This window comes from Austrofundulus limnaeus, unplaced genomic scaffold (genome assembly GCF_001266775.1).
Source record: "Austrofundulus limnaeus strain Quisiro unplaced genomic scaffold, Austrofundulus_limnaeus-1.0 Scaffold1, whole genome shotgun sequence".
NCBI lineage: Eukaryota > Metazoa > Chordata > Actinopteri > Cyprinodontiformes > Rivulidae > Austrofundulus > Austrofundulus limnaeus.
The window spans coordinates 5,480,436-5,497,396 of NW_013952403.1; the positions used below are offsets into that span (position 1 = coordinate 5,480,436).

General features: G+C 37.1%; 1 protein-coding gene across 2 annotated transcripts in view; it reads right to left on the reverse strand.

Moving 5' to 3' along the window:
* Positions 1-2,759: 2,759 nt before the first annotated feature.
* klhl4 (kelch-like family member 4) overlaps positions 2,760-16,961 on the reverse strand; it is a 40,873-nt gene continuing 26,671 nt past the window's right edge. For both annotated transcript variants that reach the window (XM_014006467.1, XM_014006457.1), the window contains exons 6-11: positions 14,308-14,494; positions 13,909-14,133; positions 10,285-10,447; positions 7,394-7,606; positions 5,403-5,574; positions 2,760-5,007 (exon numbers count right to left, since the gene is read on the reverse strand). In XM_014006467.1, coding sequence (XP_013861921.1) covers positions 4,948-5,007; positions 5,403-5,574; positions 7,394-7,606; positions 10,285-10,447; positions 13,909-14,133; positions 14,308-14,494 — 1,020 coding nt within the window. In that variant the 3' untranslated portion in view covers positions 2,760-4,947. The remainder of the gene's footprint in view (positions 5,008-5,402; positions 5,575-7,393; positions 7,607-10,284; positions 10,448-13,908; positions 14,134-14,307; positions 14,495-16,961) is intronic.

The window sequence follows — 16,961 nt, forward strand, 5'->3', positions numbered from 1 at the left end:
TTAGCGAATATTGTGAGCTGCTTCAAGACTTTTACTTTAGTGCTTTTCTTATCAGTGAAATTTATTTTTACCAAAATCATTATAAGGTATTTTTACTTTTATTTTGATAGTTTTGTTTGGAACTGTGGCTGATCTGCAGAGCTCCTTCAATGACAGACTGCTGCATCCTAAATGTACAAAGGAGCGTTACCGCAGATCATTCCTCCCATCAGCTGTTAGACTCTACAACCAACACTGCTCCCAACAATCTCGATTAGCACCCATGTCTGTGTTTGCACATCAAACAACTCTACCTCTCAGTCATTACATAAATAATAACCAGTGGCAAATGTACATCGTTTTTTCCCTTACTGGACTTAATGACTGAATTCGACTCATTTTTCACACCCCCTCAGATCATGAGTCTSTCATGACTGTCTTTTTCCTGTAATTTATATTTTTCTGCACAGTATCTTGCCTTATTTTTCATTTTTATCCAATTTCATCTTGATAGCCCATTACAGTAATGATTATTCTTACTTTTGTTTGACCTGTGTTTATTTTGTATTTTTACTATCTTTAATTCTATTATTATTGCTCCAAATGATAAGGTCACATAGCAATATACTGTTTCTGTGGATTGATGTATCTGCTGTTGCTACTAAACCTGAATTTCCCCGCGCGGGACAATAAAGGATGTTTCTATTCTATTCTATTCTATTCTATTCTATTCTATCTTCTTTTGAAATATTTTATACACCTCTGGCCAAAAGTAATATCACATCTCTGAGTTACTAAAGTCAGTGTATTGTGAATAATTCTATTCAGGCTGCAGAAAAATTTGTTAAGATGTTGAAAGAAACACATTTAGTGGTAAATAATGCTGGGCATCTCCACTGAAATGCATTGCTTCCAGTGATTTTCTTTGACAGGCATTACTGAAAATTTGACATACTGTGATCTGCTCCACTATGTCACAAAGTTGTCATATTTGTAATTAAAAACACGGATTATTTCAAAACATCAGTGGTGCATCACAAAGATGCTGTAGAAAAGTTATATTTAACCAGAAATTATTTCTGAGAAGTAAAAAGAAGGAAAAGAAAAAAAACAATTTATTTCCAGACATGTACGTCATACTGAACAGCTAAAAATGTTTTGAAAAGGAATTCTAAAAATAATGCATGCAAGATTGCTGCATTTACAAAAAGCAAAAATGACACAGCTTTTATTAGAGATGCCATGACCTCTTATTTTAATTATTGCCTGTGTTTGTCTGTACTATTAGCAAAATATCTCATGAGTCGCTGAACGAATATGGTTATAACCCTTAGAAAGAAGTTATTGGATATATGTTTAACATTGTATAAGCATTTTCTCAAGAAGACAAAAACTCAGACTTTTACAGATGCTGAACTAAAAGCTGAAAGTTTAATCAAACACATACTTTTTGCTTAACACTGCAGTTTATTTGCTTAAAACCTTGACATTAAAGTGCCTGTGACATCCAATTTTTGTAATAAATATGAATATGTTTTTGTAAAGACAACACTGAGAATATGTGGCAAAAGAAAAATTTACACTGCTGAGATGAACAGTTGTTTGGATATTCACATGTGAATAACAGGAAGTGATGTCAAAGAGGAATGACAGCATGTGAACAAAGCGTAGCTACATAGGCCGACAATGCAAACTGTAGAGAAGAATCGGATGTTTCATTAGAGTATTTCAGAGTATTTTGAGTATTTTGAGAAAGACAAGTGGAGTTCAGATAATACTGTTTTATTAAACAAAGACCAGAGACTTSTCTTTCTTTAAACGTTTCTTTTGATGTCACTTCCTGTTGCATTTTGACTGAGGTGAATTAAAAAAAGGTCAGTTATGTGGCAAAATGTGTAAAATTATGCAATGTGTTAAGTATCTTAAATATATAGATGTTTTCTTTGACTTTTTGTATTTGTAGGATATGCATGTCACAGGCACTTTAAATGTTAGAATCAACGCAGTTTGTCTGTTAGCRARATTTCTCAAAAACCACCGAACAAATTTCAGTGAAACTCTCAGAAAGTTGAACATCTGATCAACTTTTGGAGTCTACCTTATTTAAGACCGCCACAGTGACTCAACAATTTGATGTGATAACGGCAGAGACCAAGTCAGACCACATGCTCTCACTTCCAACAGGTCTTTGAAGGTTTGAAAAATTGACTAAAATGGCCATTTTTATAATCAAGCAAATATATGTAGCTTGACTGCATTAGATGAGTGCTAAATACGTTGAAATAAGTGTTTGTATATTGACCAATGGATTCAGTTGAAACCACCTTTGTCTTTAGAGCATTTGAGATATGCACTAGAAAAGTGTTTCTGGTCTGAAACGTGTCCAGAATTTTATGTTTTGCGAACACCGGCAGATTTCTGAATTAAACTTTCATGTGAGGACACATAATCCATAATTTTGACCGCAAAAAACAATCAAAATCTCATCAAACATTGTCGAAGCGATGCTGGAGTGAAAAGGACTATTCGGAGGGTAAACAATGAAAGAAAATAAAAGGCAAACAGAAACAGTTGGTCCTCRGTCTGCTGCTGGGAGAGGAAGAAGAGAAGAGCGATGTCAACAAACATGCACTCTTGATTAAAGAAGTGGGCTCTACAGCAAGAACATAACTAAAGTTAATGCTTGCTCTGTTTACTTTAGATCTGCTTTTGTTTAGCGACAGCAGAACGGATAGAAACAGAATCCTGCCTGGTGCATAACAACAACTCCAAGAACGTCATCGTGCAGAGAAGACTGATGTTAGTTTATTTATTCGCTTTCATGCTGTACAAAAGTATGATAAAAACATAAAAAGCAATATTTGGCCCCAAAAACATACTATTCATATGGTTACAAATTGTTTTCATCGTCAGTGAGTTAATAATATTTTATATTTATGAGCTGGACATCAAACAACACCGCAAAAAAAAATGCTCCCGAAATCAAGTGTTTCGTGTGAGAGAGCATTTCCTTAGCTAGCAGAAGAAAATCAAATGAMTGATTCTAGTCATCGTACAGTGAAGATTAAAACAACAGTTCACATGTTTTGAAGTGGGGTGTGGTGGAAAAGTTATGAACAATGAGTATCTTACCTGTTGATAACTCTTTAAATAGTCGTAGTTTGAGCCTGATGGCTAAAAGCCCAAATGGATTGGTAACATCTTAAACCAACTCAAATCTCAAATTATCACAGCTGAACACTAGTTTATAAACCATTACATTGCAATCAGTTTTGCATGATTGCTTTTCTTACGTAGGATTCTGTAGTTATTTGTGAACACAATAAGCAGCATGGCTAGCCTAAGCAACTCTGGTATGTCCAGCAGAAATTGCAAAAATATTTAAGCTGGAATAACTAATGTGAGACAAATGGTGAAATAAACGTGAATAAAATCGCATTCACATTGACTGTTATGAAATATTTGAGGATTTTTATTTTTAATGGGTAGTAGCTTTAGCTTCAGTTTACCAGCTGTGAGATCCTTGATCCAGTCAGAATTTATCTCTGTTGTACTAAATTGAAGTCGTCTACAACAAGTATGTWATTAATTGTTCATAACTTTTACACAAAATGTCTGAACTATTGCTTTAAGGCCCCGTCCACACTACTCTAATAAAAAATGCCCTTTTTGGTGTGAAAAACTTATCATTTTTTAAGTGTTTTCTAAAATTGAGATTTTAAAAATATGTATTTCTATATTTCTTGTGACTTTGTGTGGACATGCAATTTTTTTTCACAAATGTGGATGTAGTATTCTGTTTTGGACATAACCTCTAATAGTATTTGCCCTAGAGACACTGCAAGTATTAAGCTGTTTTTACTAAGTTTACTTTGTTTTATCCAGATCCTATCATCAAACTATTGTTCATGTGTTTAAATCATTAAGAACTGAGAGAAAACTGTAAAYAGCATCAAAGAAACGAAATACGTTTTGGGAAAATCTTCAGCCAATGTTGTTTCTTTGTACCTGGATATGTCTTTAATGTTAATATTGTTGCCACCTAGTGGCTGGGCATGAGCATTACACTGTTTTTGTTGGAACGTGTGGAGAAAAATAAAGCACAGTATTTGGAGGAGTGTAGACGGGGTCTCAGACAGGATTTCACAAATACAGTGTCAACAAAAAATCTGTACAGCATTATGAAATATCAATATGATATATTTTCTGTGATTCACAACTTTGTAAACCTTCGTTTGATGCAAAACAAGACATATGAGACAAATGAATAACTTTGGTGTTCTGTTGCTACAGGCTCAAAGAAAAAAATATCCCTGTACATCAAACCATTCCTAACCCAAACCCCCACCCTCAGTCTTCAACACAGTGGTCTTAATCATTGAGTAGTAACAATCTGGTCAGACCACTCTTGTAGAAAAAAACACAGTTACAGTGTATAACAAKTTCCTTTTCTTTTCTTTTTTTTATAAAGAGTCATCTGAGGCCAAAAAATATACTGTGTGAGATGGCACTGATAAGAAATGTTTGTGTATATGTGTAAACTAACACGAAGCTGGGTTTGATTTTCCTCAAAATGTAACTTTTTGTTCGACATTCACATAAACTTTTCTAAAACTAGCGTAACAAAGTAGAACAGCAACATCTTGGCAAGGATTTGCCAAAGCCTTGGTCAAGTTTATGAAAATTCCTAATCGGGTGAGAATGTAGAGAATGTGCAGCGCATTCCAGTCCTTCAAGTCGTACCCAGTGGGCAAACTTGTCCACTAATGATAGAAACAATGGTGTTCGAGCAAGGCTCTGTCTGTGTTTCCCTCTGAAAAATCTGCAGAGCCGAGTTAAAGGGGRAAAAAAAAGGAAAATCTGACTCTCGGAGGGAATGTCCTCAATCTGTTGTTTTGTTTGTCCAGTCCTCTTTGCTGCTCTCTCATTTGTTTCTCATGCTGTTGCGAGAGGGAAAAAAAACAAGGCTCAAGGCAGTTTCACCACCACCACGCAGGCGCCTGCCCTTCCAATGTTAAGATGGACCTCCTACAGGAAGAGAGAGAGGTTAACATGCAGCTTTGCATCTGAGACTGTTAAAAGAAAAACTCTCACTTCGTTTGGTGCAGATAAGAAGGTTAGACTGCCAAGATTGGGGGAGGGGGATTAATGCTAAAAAGAAAATCCACTATAAAATATTGATAGGCTTTAGTAACTTCAACAGATTTATGTTCCTGTGGGATGTTAACTGCTGCTTTAATCTTACATGAAAGTATTTCTTGCGGAACAGCTACAAATACAGCTGAATCATTTTCCATGTAAGAAGCTAGAGTCTCAAAGACAGAWTTTGCGCAGTAACATTTTTTATTTACCCCGCAAGGACACCATAAGGCACATAATGTTCAAATGTGCGGCAATAAACGAAACAGAGATTTTTGTTTTACCTCGGTCCACTCGTTGTTTTGTGCATCGTACGACTCCACAGTGTTCARATACGACTGGCCATCGTATCCGCCCACTGCGTAAAGCCTGTCGCCCAGCAAGCAAACCCCCACCGCGTCCCGGGGAATGCTGAGAGAGGACACGGTGGTCCACGTGTCCGTCTTTGGATCATACCTGCCGTCAAAAAAAAAAAAAGTGAATCGGTTTGCTTTGATTTCTTTTCTACACAGACAGAAAACTCAAAGTGAATGAGAGAACTTGTATTTTCTTCTGAATGCAATGTGAATGAACTTTGTAAAACTAAATTGCTGATGAAGCTAAAACCGAGTTGTTAAAGGTAAAACATGCAGGAGAGGCTAAAATGAGCAATACACCTGGTAAAAGAAGCTAAAAACTAAAAATAGTAAAATGAGTGAAATGGATGCTTTGTTAAGCAAAACTGTAGCTAAACAGATGTTCAGGTTAAAATAAACTAAACATAAGCTATAATTGGCAACAGTAGCTAAAAGGTAAAAGTAGCAAAATGGCAGCTAAAAGCAATAGGTAAAATGTATGCATACAACCAAATATTRCCCACGTTTTTTGATTCAGTCGCTTCATTTCTAACAATGAAGTAATACAATCTGTCTTAGCTTGGCATCAGATTTGAACAGAATAATTATCTAAAAGGGCACTAATTAACTGTGAAATAGTTAATAGCGCTTAATCAAAAATGTCAAAAAGTGTCAACAGTTTGGCATAATTAATGTTARAAAAACAAGACACTTGTTGAAATAACTTGAACCTAATTGTTTGAAGTCAAATATTGTTTAAAGTGAAATTATCTTGTCATCTCCAGACAGTCATCAGGTCTGTGAACCTACAAATTCAAAGTCTCAAATAAAGGAAAAAAAACATGTTTCAATGCTCCAATAACATTTAGTATTTATTATCTTTAATGGCTCATTTGATTATACAGTATATTTTTTTCTTTTTTTTTTTCTTATCATGGTGTTCTGGTCAAAGCTTATTGTTTAAGAAGTTTTTTTTCTTTGGCTAAAAATCAGATTTTTTTTAGCTTTTATTACTTTAATTAGACAAGTCATCTGAACAGACAGAATACAATTTTGATCATTTCCATTAAAACCCAAGTGTTTCATTTAATTTTGTCACATCCTTGGTGTTCCCGGTCAAAATGGGCAATCATTAGAAATGACTGTGTGAGGTGTATAAAACTGACTTCAGCAGATGGACATAATTCTTTTCCCACACCCCCAGGAGGTTTTGTTTATGGCTGGACACACACTCTCACACATGTATACATGACAGCACCTGTGGGAATGTGTCCCTAACAGAACCTTCTCCTCACATTGAAACCACTCCTGTCAATATGCTTAAAAAAAATCGCAGCATTGGTGGAATCTTATAATGAACTTTTCTTGTCACAGTGGTAAAAAAGTTTTTTTTAGGTTTTGTTCACTTTTTATTCTGTGGCATCACAACAACTAACTATCAATATACTACTATTAGGCAATTACATCTTCATCATAATGAGAAAAAAACTAGGAACCTGACATGAAAAAAGCAAAAAAGGAGAAAGAGTCAGAAGACAAAACAGATTATGRTCCAGACTCTAAATTTGTACTGTTCATAAAAATCAAGTTGATRAAAAGTTGTGTTGTGGCATTAATTGCTGATACATGTATTATAATTTTTTTATCAAATATATTGAGGCAGCCAAATTTCACCAAGGATCGCCAAAGTAAAGGGCAAAGACTGGACACAGGAAGGTTTGTACCTTACTGTAAGATCAAGTGTCCACTAGATGGCACCAGATGCTGTGAAATTGATTTCTTCATGAATTAAAGTGTTAAAATATAAATGTCCCTAAAGACAAGATAACAGCAGAGATCTGAAGCTGTTCTTTTACAATGGTGTGAAAGAGAAGCCATTACCGAGCTCCAAATAGAGCAATCGAAATGCAGCTTTGGTTTCTCTGGAGCCTACTACTGACCTCTCGACACAGTCGGAGAGTCTGGAACAGTGGTTGGAAGCAGGAGCATCGTGTCCGCCTACAGCGTACAGGAAGTTGTTGTACGTTGCCACGCCAACGCCTCCTCTCCTCTTGGACATGGGCGCACACATGCTCCACTTGTTGGTGTGCGGATCGAAAGACTCCATCGACCTCAGACACGAGCTGCCATCCCGCCCGCCGACTGCAAACAGCCTGAGAGAGCGAAGGAAATGTTGGAAAGCTGGCAAAGTGTGCTGCTTGATGAGAGCAAAAGATGCTTGGGGAAAATAAAACAGTAGTGATAAAAAAAGGAAAATGTGGACTGGAGAGCAGTTTCCAAAAAGCCTTTCCATTAAGGTATTTTTTACGTTAGTCATTGCTTATAGTTTATAGACTCCACATCTTGAAATTAAATACAAGAAAAAAATCTGTTTCTTTTTTTGTTATTGATCTCACTGAAAACAAATTATCATCTTAACAGTGAAAATTAGATATARCTGAGCAGCTGCCTCTTTTCACCCTCATCACAAGTGCATTTTCAAATTGGCCTGAGAGCTGGTTGTCTTTTTAACAAACACATTGTGCTAAAATACTTCTCACACATCCAGATAAAGGGAGCGATTTGCTTTTAATGGAGTTGAGATTACACCGTATGATTATGCTGTCTTTGCTCTGAGCTGGTGACTATTACAGAGCCACATTAGAGTTCATCTCAGACCACAAAGACTCCCGAAGAATGAAGTTGTCAAACGRATAGTGCTGTAATACTCCGGTTCAGTTTTTCTTTGTACAGAGCAGTTTAAGTTATATAACTGTACTGATAATTAGCATGCTCTTTTCATTACTTTCAAGAATAAGTCTTTTTGTGCTGTCTGAAATGTTTGCATTTACAGCAGGTAAAATAAGTATTGAACACGTCAACATTTTCCTCAGTAAATATAGAGGTGCTAGAGGKGCTAATGACATGAAATTTYCACCARWTGTCGGTAACAACYCAAGTGATCCATACATACAAAGAAATCAAACCAYAAATGTCCAGAAATGAAGTTATTTGTAATAATGTGGAATGGCACAGGGAAAAAGTATTGAACACATGAAGAAAGGGAGGTGTAAAAAGGCATGGAAAGCCAAGACACCAGCTGAACTCTCTCAGTAATTAGAAAGCAAGCCTGCCCCTTGTCAGTGCAAGTTAATATCAGCTGGTTCAGTCCCAAATGATGGCCAGGTATCACACAAGAACCATCTGATGATGGGTAAAAGTAAAGAGCTCTCTCAAGACCTTCACAACCTTATTGTTGCAAAGCATAATGATGGCATCGGTTACAGAAGAATGTCTAAACTTCTGAAGGTTCCAGTGAGCACTGTTGGGGCCATAATTCAGAAGTGGAAAGAACATTATTTCACCATAAACCGACCACGACCAGGTGCTCCTCACAAGATTTCTGACAGAGGAGTGAAAAGAATTATCAGAAGAGTTGTCCAAGAGCCAAGGACCACTTGTGGAGAGCTTCAGAAAGACCTGGAATTAGCAGGTACGATTGTTTCAAAGAAAACAATAAGTAATGCACTGAACCACCATGGCCTGTATGCACGCTCACCACGCAAGACTCCACTGCTGAATAAACAGCATGTTGAAGCTCCTTTAAAGTTTGCTGCACAACATTTARACAAGCCTGTGTAATACTGGGAGAATATAGTCTGGTCAGATGAGACCAACATTGAACTGTTTGGATGCCAGAATACACATCATGTTTGGAGGTCAAATGGCACTGCACATCAGCCCAAAAACACCATACCAACAGTGAAGTTTGGAGGTGGGAACATCATGGTGTGGGGCTGATTTTCAGCATATGGTACTGGCAAACTTCAAATAATTGAAAGAAGGATGAATGGAAAAATGTACAGAGACATTCTTGATAAAAATCTGCTTCCATCTACCAGGATGATGAAGATGAAACGTGGCTGGACATTTCAGCAAGACAATGAGCCCAAACACAAAGTCAAGGAAACTCTCAGTTGGTTTCAGAGAAAGAAACTAAAGCTGCTGGAATGGCCCAGCCAATCACCTGACCTGAATCCAACAGAAAATCTATGGAAAGAACTAAAGATCAGAGTTCATAGAAGAGGTCCACGAAACCTTCAAGATTTAAAGACTGTTTGTGGAAGAATGGGCCAAAATCACACCTGAGCAATGCATGCCACTAGTTTCTCCATACAGGAGGCGTCTTGAAGCTGTCATTGACAACAAAGGCTTTTGTACAAAGTATTAGATAAATTTCAGTAAGTGTGTTCAATACTTTTTCCCTGTGCCATTCCACATTATTACAAATAACTTAATTTCTGGACATTTATGGTTTGATTTCTTTGTATGTATGGATCACTTGGGTTGTTACCAACATCTGGTGAAAATTTCATGTCATTAGCACCTCTAGTAATATATTTACTGAGAAAAATGGTGACGTGTTCAATACTTATATAGCTTTTTTTTGTAAGCGCAAATTAGCTTGCAAATCATAAAAATTTATAGAAAAAATGGTAACTTTGTTTACTGTTACTTGTAGCAGTTGTGATTTATGAAAAAAAAGCCCAATGAAATTGAAATAATACCAACAAACTATATCACAAAAACAGACAACCAAAAAAATGGATGAATGAACATTTACGCAAAATGCGATGAATTGTGACAGCTGAATGATTTTGTAGTTTTTTTAAAGGAAAACAGCTAAAATTAACAACATTGTAGCTTAAACTTACAAACTGCAAAAACTGTRGCTGAAAGGAAAAATGAGCAAAACAGTGTAATTGAAATTAAATTATTGTTTCACGGTTACAAACTTTGACAAAAAAAGAAAGAAAAAAATAATGACTTATTGAAAGTCAAAAGAACGTACTTTCCATTGAGCGCGGTGACTCCCATGGTGCTCCGTGGAGTGGACATGCTGGCCACATAGTTCCACTGTCTGGCCTGGGGGTCCCAGCGCTCCACCGTGTTCAGGTAGCTCCAGCCATCATGGCCTCCTACAGCATACATGGGACCCTCAAGCACAGCAATACCTGAAAAAACAAAACAGGGCCATGTTCTTTTTATTTAAAAAATAGTAATAAAAAATCTGAAGAGGAACTTGTTCTATAGAGTTTATAACACATATTTGAGACTGACATGATGTATTTCTGTACTTGTGCCTGGCATCAACGTTAAATCTGCTTTTACCTCTGTCTGTGTTTGTTTGTCTGTGCTGTTAGACTTTTTAGATTTTATTAAAGTTCTCAGAAAGTAATCACTGCGTGTWCATCTATATGGGGTTATTTTTGAAGTTATTCCAATCCAAGATGGTTGCTGCGTTGTATTGACATTAGCAAAATAAAAATGGCTATAGCTTAGGTAATTTCACATATATTGAGCTAACATTTGATGTGRTGGCAGTAGAGTCATTCCCARCATGTACTCTGAGYACTAACACAACTAATAATATCACATGAGACTGTGTAAAACGGCATTAATAAGCTATAACTCTGTCCCTTTTCACAATAAGATGATTTTTCTGTGCATGAATTCCTTTTACTGATGCCAGGCCTTCCTTTAATTATTGATGAATTGAAACCTTATGGCCCCATGTTTTCAGCAGATAAGTAAAGCTAACCATGCAGTCAATTCATTGATGTGTCAAGAAAGTAAGCAGAGTTATGGTTCTGATTTTTGAGCAGTGTGAGGTMTGCAGCAGACCAAATCTATTCCTAAAACAGGAAGACTGTAAAGCAGCATTGTTATTTCTCATTTCCAAGTCTTAGAGGAAAGTGTTTCCACCAGCAACAATGTCGGAGATTTCTAAACACAATGGATTTTTAGTTTACAACCCTCATTTCCCTTGGTGAGAGTTCAATTATTTCTAGGAAGCATGAGGGCACAGCAGCGCTGAGAGACGTTCAGTGGCATACAGAGTGTCAGAACCAACAGAATGACAAAAATGAAGGCYGCTTTTTTCTAAAAAAKAAAAAAAAAACACTGCTGCTTTTCCTAATGAAAACCACCAAGTCTTTGTTGTCTTCACCCACAACGCGCACGGCAGGAAACAGCCACACAGGGATTGCTCACAGAAGTTTAAATAAATTCAGACTGAAAATATGCGGACAATAAGCAAAGCRGCAAGAAGAATTTGCTGCAGGAAAGATCAAAGGCGGCATTGGTAATCTGTACGGTGGGCTCTCCGGGGCTCGCTGATACCTCCCACCACACCGGGCGAGCGAGCTGAAACGCTTTGACGAGATCCCCTCGTTCTGTTAGCAGGACCTGTTTCAACTGGGAATCAAAAATGCTTCTGATATGAGATGTGTGGGGCAGAGCAGGGCCACTGCAGCACTGTTAGGCTTTGATAGGGGAACAGGGAAATCTCACAAGTCGGGGAGAATTTCTTTCTTTTTACAGCATACCATTTCTGACCATTCTGAACAGTGACCTGCAATTATTGAGGATTTATAGCRTTAAATTAAAAGCCAAAACAAAAAAATATAATATGATATTAGGGAATTTTACACACTTATTTCATGCTACATAAACTAAATTTTGATTTAAACAATGAAACTAGTTGACAGAATGTGTGTCACCTGTTGCTTTTGCATACAAACATTTTAAAGGGGGCAAAGTCATGTAAAATCTTTTTTTTTTAGCTTTATATCATGTTATAATATCATTCCCTCATCAAAAACATACCCAGAGTATTGTTTTGGCTTGCATGCATGTTTGTGAAATCCTGTAATTTTGTGTGGCAGCTATTCAGGAGAACAAAAATGGCTGGTTGGGCCTAGAACCGCCCTTTAGGACCAGCTCCTCCTCTGGGCTGAGTYTCCAAGCCGAACTTCTGCATCACAGAGCATGCCTCCCCTGCAACTCCTGCAGGCTATCAGCAGCAACAACTAGCAAACAACTAGTGAAACCGCACGGCTGCTGAGCTCCTAATACTATTTTTTTAGTCCAATCCTTTCCAGATTAAAAAAATGTCTTTGAGGAAATATATTTTTGGATGCCAAAGAGACTATCCTCTTTTTAAGCTTCCCATGGATGAAACGGTTCTTTAAAAATGGTTGCGCTTCTGGATGTAACCCTCCAGGAAAATGCTATATTTGTGCGAGTCACTTTATGGATGATAACTTTCTAAACAAAAGGGAATTTCACAATCGACTAATAACAAGATTATCACTAAAAGACCATTCAATTCCAACACTCATAAGGAAACAAAAATCCTTGTTCTCTGCTCAGGTAAGCTGAAAAACAACTYRCRTTGTTTTGTTCGGTTGTTTGGTCYATCTGTGATCTACAGTCAGCATTCTTAACTTATATTACAATCTGTGTTCTTTAGTTGGCTTTAGTTAGCTTGCAGCACATTTTAATAATTGATAAATTAGCTTAACATTGACGTGTGTATGTRAGRATGACTGGGAGATATTTTACCATTCTCTCYACTCGCTCCAGTTCTTCAGAAAGTGTACTTTCCGGGTTCGACGTGGGATCACTCAAGTAAGGTTTAATTGTATCCTGAGTTGCTATTTTCCAAAATCAATRTTGTATAATGCTGCTGCTATGCTTTATTAATATTACTAYAAAATACAACGCTCCTAAGACCGGTTGTAAACGGCATGTAAACTGTTGTGATGATGTGCAGAAATGGGCTTGATGGAAGCGATAGGAGGTGACACCATTACTTTATTTTAGTATAGAATTGAACTGTATGCCTGAGAAACACATAACACTGGCTGGCCCTTTAAACAAAGGTCTTGCACAATTTGTCAGCATTATTTGTTGGGATAAGTCTTAGCTACATTCACAACAAGTTTTAGCCTGGAATCTTAAATGAAATTTGGCCATTTTGGTTTTATGCTAAGGTTGATTCTTTATGGCAGAAATCTTGAATCAGGTAGATGTACCATTTGAGAGAGTTCCATTAAAATTTGTGTGCGTGTGTGCGTGGGGCCTAGTTCTTGCTACTTGGTGGGGATGATTTTTCAGGAAAATGCAGCCTTGTGGGGACCGGATGTTTCTTGTGGGAGCCAAAGCCCAGTCCCCACAACTTTGGAAGCTGATTTTGGGTGGGTGGGTAGGGGGGGCGGGGGTCAGCTTAGGACCAAGGTGTGAATTGAGTTTAAGTTAGTTTTAGGGTCAGGTCGGTACCTGTGAGGTTAGCGTTAGGGTAAATGGTCAGGGTTAGGACATAAAATTTCAAAAAAATGAATGAAAGTCAATGCAAAATCTCCACAAGGATAGAGAGACATAGTAGGTTTGTTTGTTTGTTTGTTTGTTTGTTTGTTTGTTTGTTTGTTTGTTTGTTTGTTTGTTTGTTTGTTTGTTTGTTTTTCGGGGGCGCAGAAAAAGTTTGGGAACCACTGTGTTAGCTAATATTGATAGCTTTATTGGTCAAAGTTTCAGCTTCTTATTTTAAATCAAGCTAAATGTTTTGGAATCTGAAAAATAATGATCAGTTGGGAAATGTGTGCATTGTTTGTCTTTATTGGGAAAGTCTTACCGAGCCCATGTCTATGTGTGGACATTGGAGGCATGGTGGACCACACTTTGGTGATGGGATTGTAGCATTCCACCATGTTGGACGTCTTGAGTCCATCTCTCCCTCCAACTACATACAGTTTGTTGTCTATCACTGCCACGCCAAACTGCAGCCGCCGTCCGTTCATGGCTCCAACCTGGACCCAGGTGTTTGTCCGCAAGTCATACTTCTCTACGGTGGTGGACCCTGGAATCAACAACAAAGTGCCTGTTATAAGCTAAACTAGAGAAAAATCATTTTCTGTGACTTTGCTGAAAAAGCTGAAACAGAGATATTAAAGTCTGAAGAAGCAGAAAATTATCTCACAGTTCACCCAATAACACATTTGGCAGCAATCAGTTCGTATTTCTCTTTTAATACCTTTGGTAGAATCCATCCCTCCCACGGCGTAAAGTGCCCCCACAGTGGACTTTCTCGGTTTTGTCCTTGGACTCTGGAACATGGGTCGACGTTCAGGCAGCAGGTGGTATTTCATGGCCTCCATCAGCAGCTTCTGACATTCAAGATCATCTGAGAACATCTTGTTGTTTTCCAGATCGGCAAGAAGCTACATTGCAAAGAATCAGGGAATGAGACCAGAAAATGCCTCAACATGATGTAGATCCTCATCAAGAAAAAGTGCCAAATATTTACAAACATTATATAAAAAAAGTCATTTAAATGTCAAAAATAATATTTTGCATCCACTTTGTATTTGTCTTTTGAGTGCTGGGTGACGGTCAGGATTCTCTATTCTGAAACCAGGAGGCAGAAGATCTCTTTTTTAAGATCAGGTAGAATACTGTACCTATTAGGACTGACTTAGGAGGCACTGAGCTATTCTTTTATTTGTGCTGCTAAAAGCTTAGGTTGCTGAGCTGCATCTGTAGCCTACAGATCACTGCTATCTTCAAACATCCCTGTTCCCAACAAAAAACAAAAAATAAAATAAAACACTTATTTAAAAATGTCTGTTTACTGCAGCAGCTCTGCTTTCCTTTTACGACAGTGCTCTTTCTCAATAAGTGGGTGCTCACACAACATTTTGTATTAGTTCAAGGTTTAAAAGAAGCTTTAAGATATACTRTAGCTAAAAAAGAAAAATATACCTGACATCATTTTCCCTTACTTAAAGCAGTTCAGATTAGATTCCACTAAATGGTGCAACTGTGCCACCTGCTGAAGTAAACTGGTACCTGCAATAAACATGACGGCATGACTTTTAACTGTTGGACTTTTTGTCCCCATGTGTTCAGGAAAAAAACGTTTATGTGGTAATTTATCAGCTGTAAGGATTATTGTGGTGTTTTCTAGACAAAAAGTATTGAGCCTCCCTCTCAGTTCTTTGTATTTTACGTCAAAACGAGCCAAAACATCTGGTCAGTTTGTGAGGTGGTTTCCAGCAACATTTCCTCAGTGTTTCCGAACATTTTTTAGAGTTTTTATTTGGACATTTACACACATTTCAACTCGTTTTCAGTTTAGTTCTTGAATCTATCCTGTTTTTGTTTTCAGCCATGTTCTTCTTGCCCAATAACAGTCACTGACAAAAAAATACAGTGCTTGTCTTATTCGCAGGACTCCCAGGAAGCCAGAGAAATGTAGGGAAGATTTACGTTATTTAATTAACTGATAAGTAGGAACAAGGTGCACTGCAGAGGTAAGAACTTGGGTAAGACTGGATCGTATAGAATCAACTTTTTAAAGAACATCTTATGAAAAGGTCAGGAACTAAGTGGTGGAGAAAAATAAGCAAAGAAAAAACTAAAGAAAAACAAAACAGCAGATTTTTTGTCTTTAACAAACTGTCATAAGACTCGACTGTTCCCCATTACTTTAGTTGAACCTATGAAAAACTGAAAGGTAACAGTTTAACTTATAAAATACTTTTTTAGCAAAAACATGATTCCCATTGTCAAGCCTTGACTTTCACATATACTGTTTATCTGCTGTATAATTAAGAACAACAGTTTCATTTTGTCCTCTTTTAGGCAGCTAGTTATTTTTAATCAAAATAAATAAAAAAATTCCAGTAAATGTCCAGTATTTTTTTTATATCGCTCAGGACCATTGTACAAGATTATAAGAAAATGTCGCCTCCTTAAATCAAAACATAAAAAAGAAATAATAAAAGCTACAGTTTGATTAGGCTTTCGGGTTTGTTGAATTTTGTCCCTGAAAGAAACATTTAAATCTTAATGCTCTAAAAAAGTTAACTTATAAAGTCAACACAGACATCAGTCATACATGCAGCTGCATAATATGCAGTGAAGTTGCAATGATCTGTCTTCTTATATTTTTTATTTATTTTCTTTTTACTTTCAGTGCTTGTGCTGTTTTTGCTTTGTGTTTTTTTTCTCCTGTATTTTCCTGACAGTATTTCTGGTCTGCTGTGCTCTTGTTCTGGTTTGTCTCCTTTTCCTGTTCTGTCGATGGCAAACGGCCGCCCTTCCTGCTGCCGCTGAATCAGCTGGAGGCCTCTTCCTGTTCAGAGGCAGCTTTCCACTGCGGCTCCCCCAAGACCCACGCCTCATCCTCCCTCCACACAGTATTGCGAAAGTCACATAATAGGTTCAAAAATATATATATTAAAAATATTTATTTGTGCAAATGTAATGTATATGGGGGAAAGCAAATAAAACTGCATTTATTTAAAGGCCCTGTAAAAAGGTATACTTAGGTTAACCAAGATGTTCATGGTAAGCTAATGTTTACCATAAACATCACAAACTCCAAAAAATGAAAAATAATTTTTCTACTGGGATTTTTTTAATGTGATTCTGCTTAAGATTTTCCTATAATTTTCATATTCATAAATTAAATTTTGTATCTGTTTTGGGATCTTGTTATGCCTGCAAGTAGTGCCAGAAGCGCTGCTCTGCAGAAAAAAGCGAGAAAAAAAAACTGCTCCAGCTTTCACAACAACAATGAATCATTTCTGTTGTTTATTCACCTCACAGAAAACAGCCTCTCCCAACCCAGAGGATGAAATAACTTGCAGATTAGATCATATTTTCCACTTTTCTTTTTTTTTT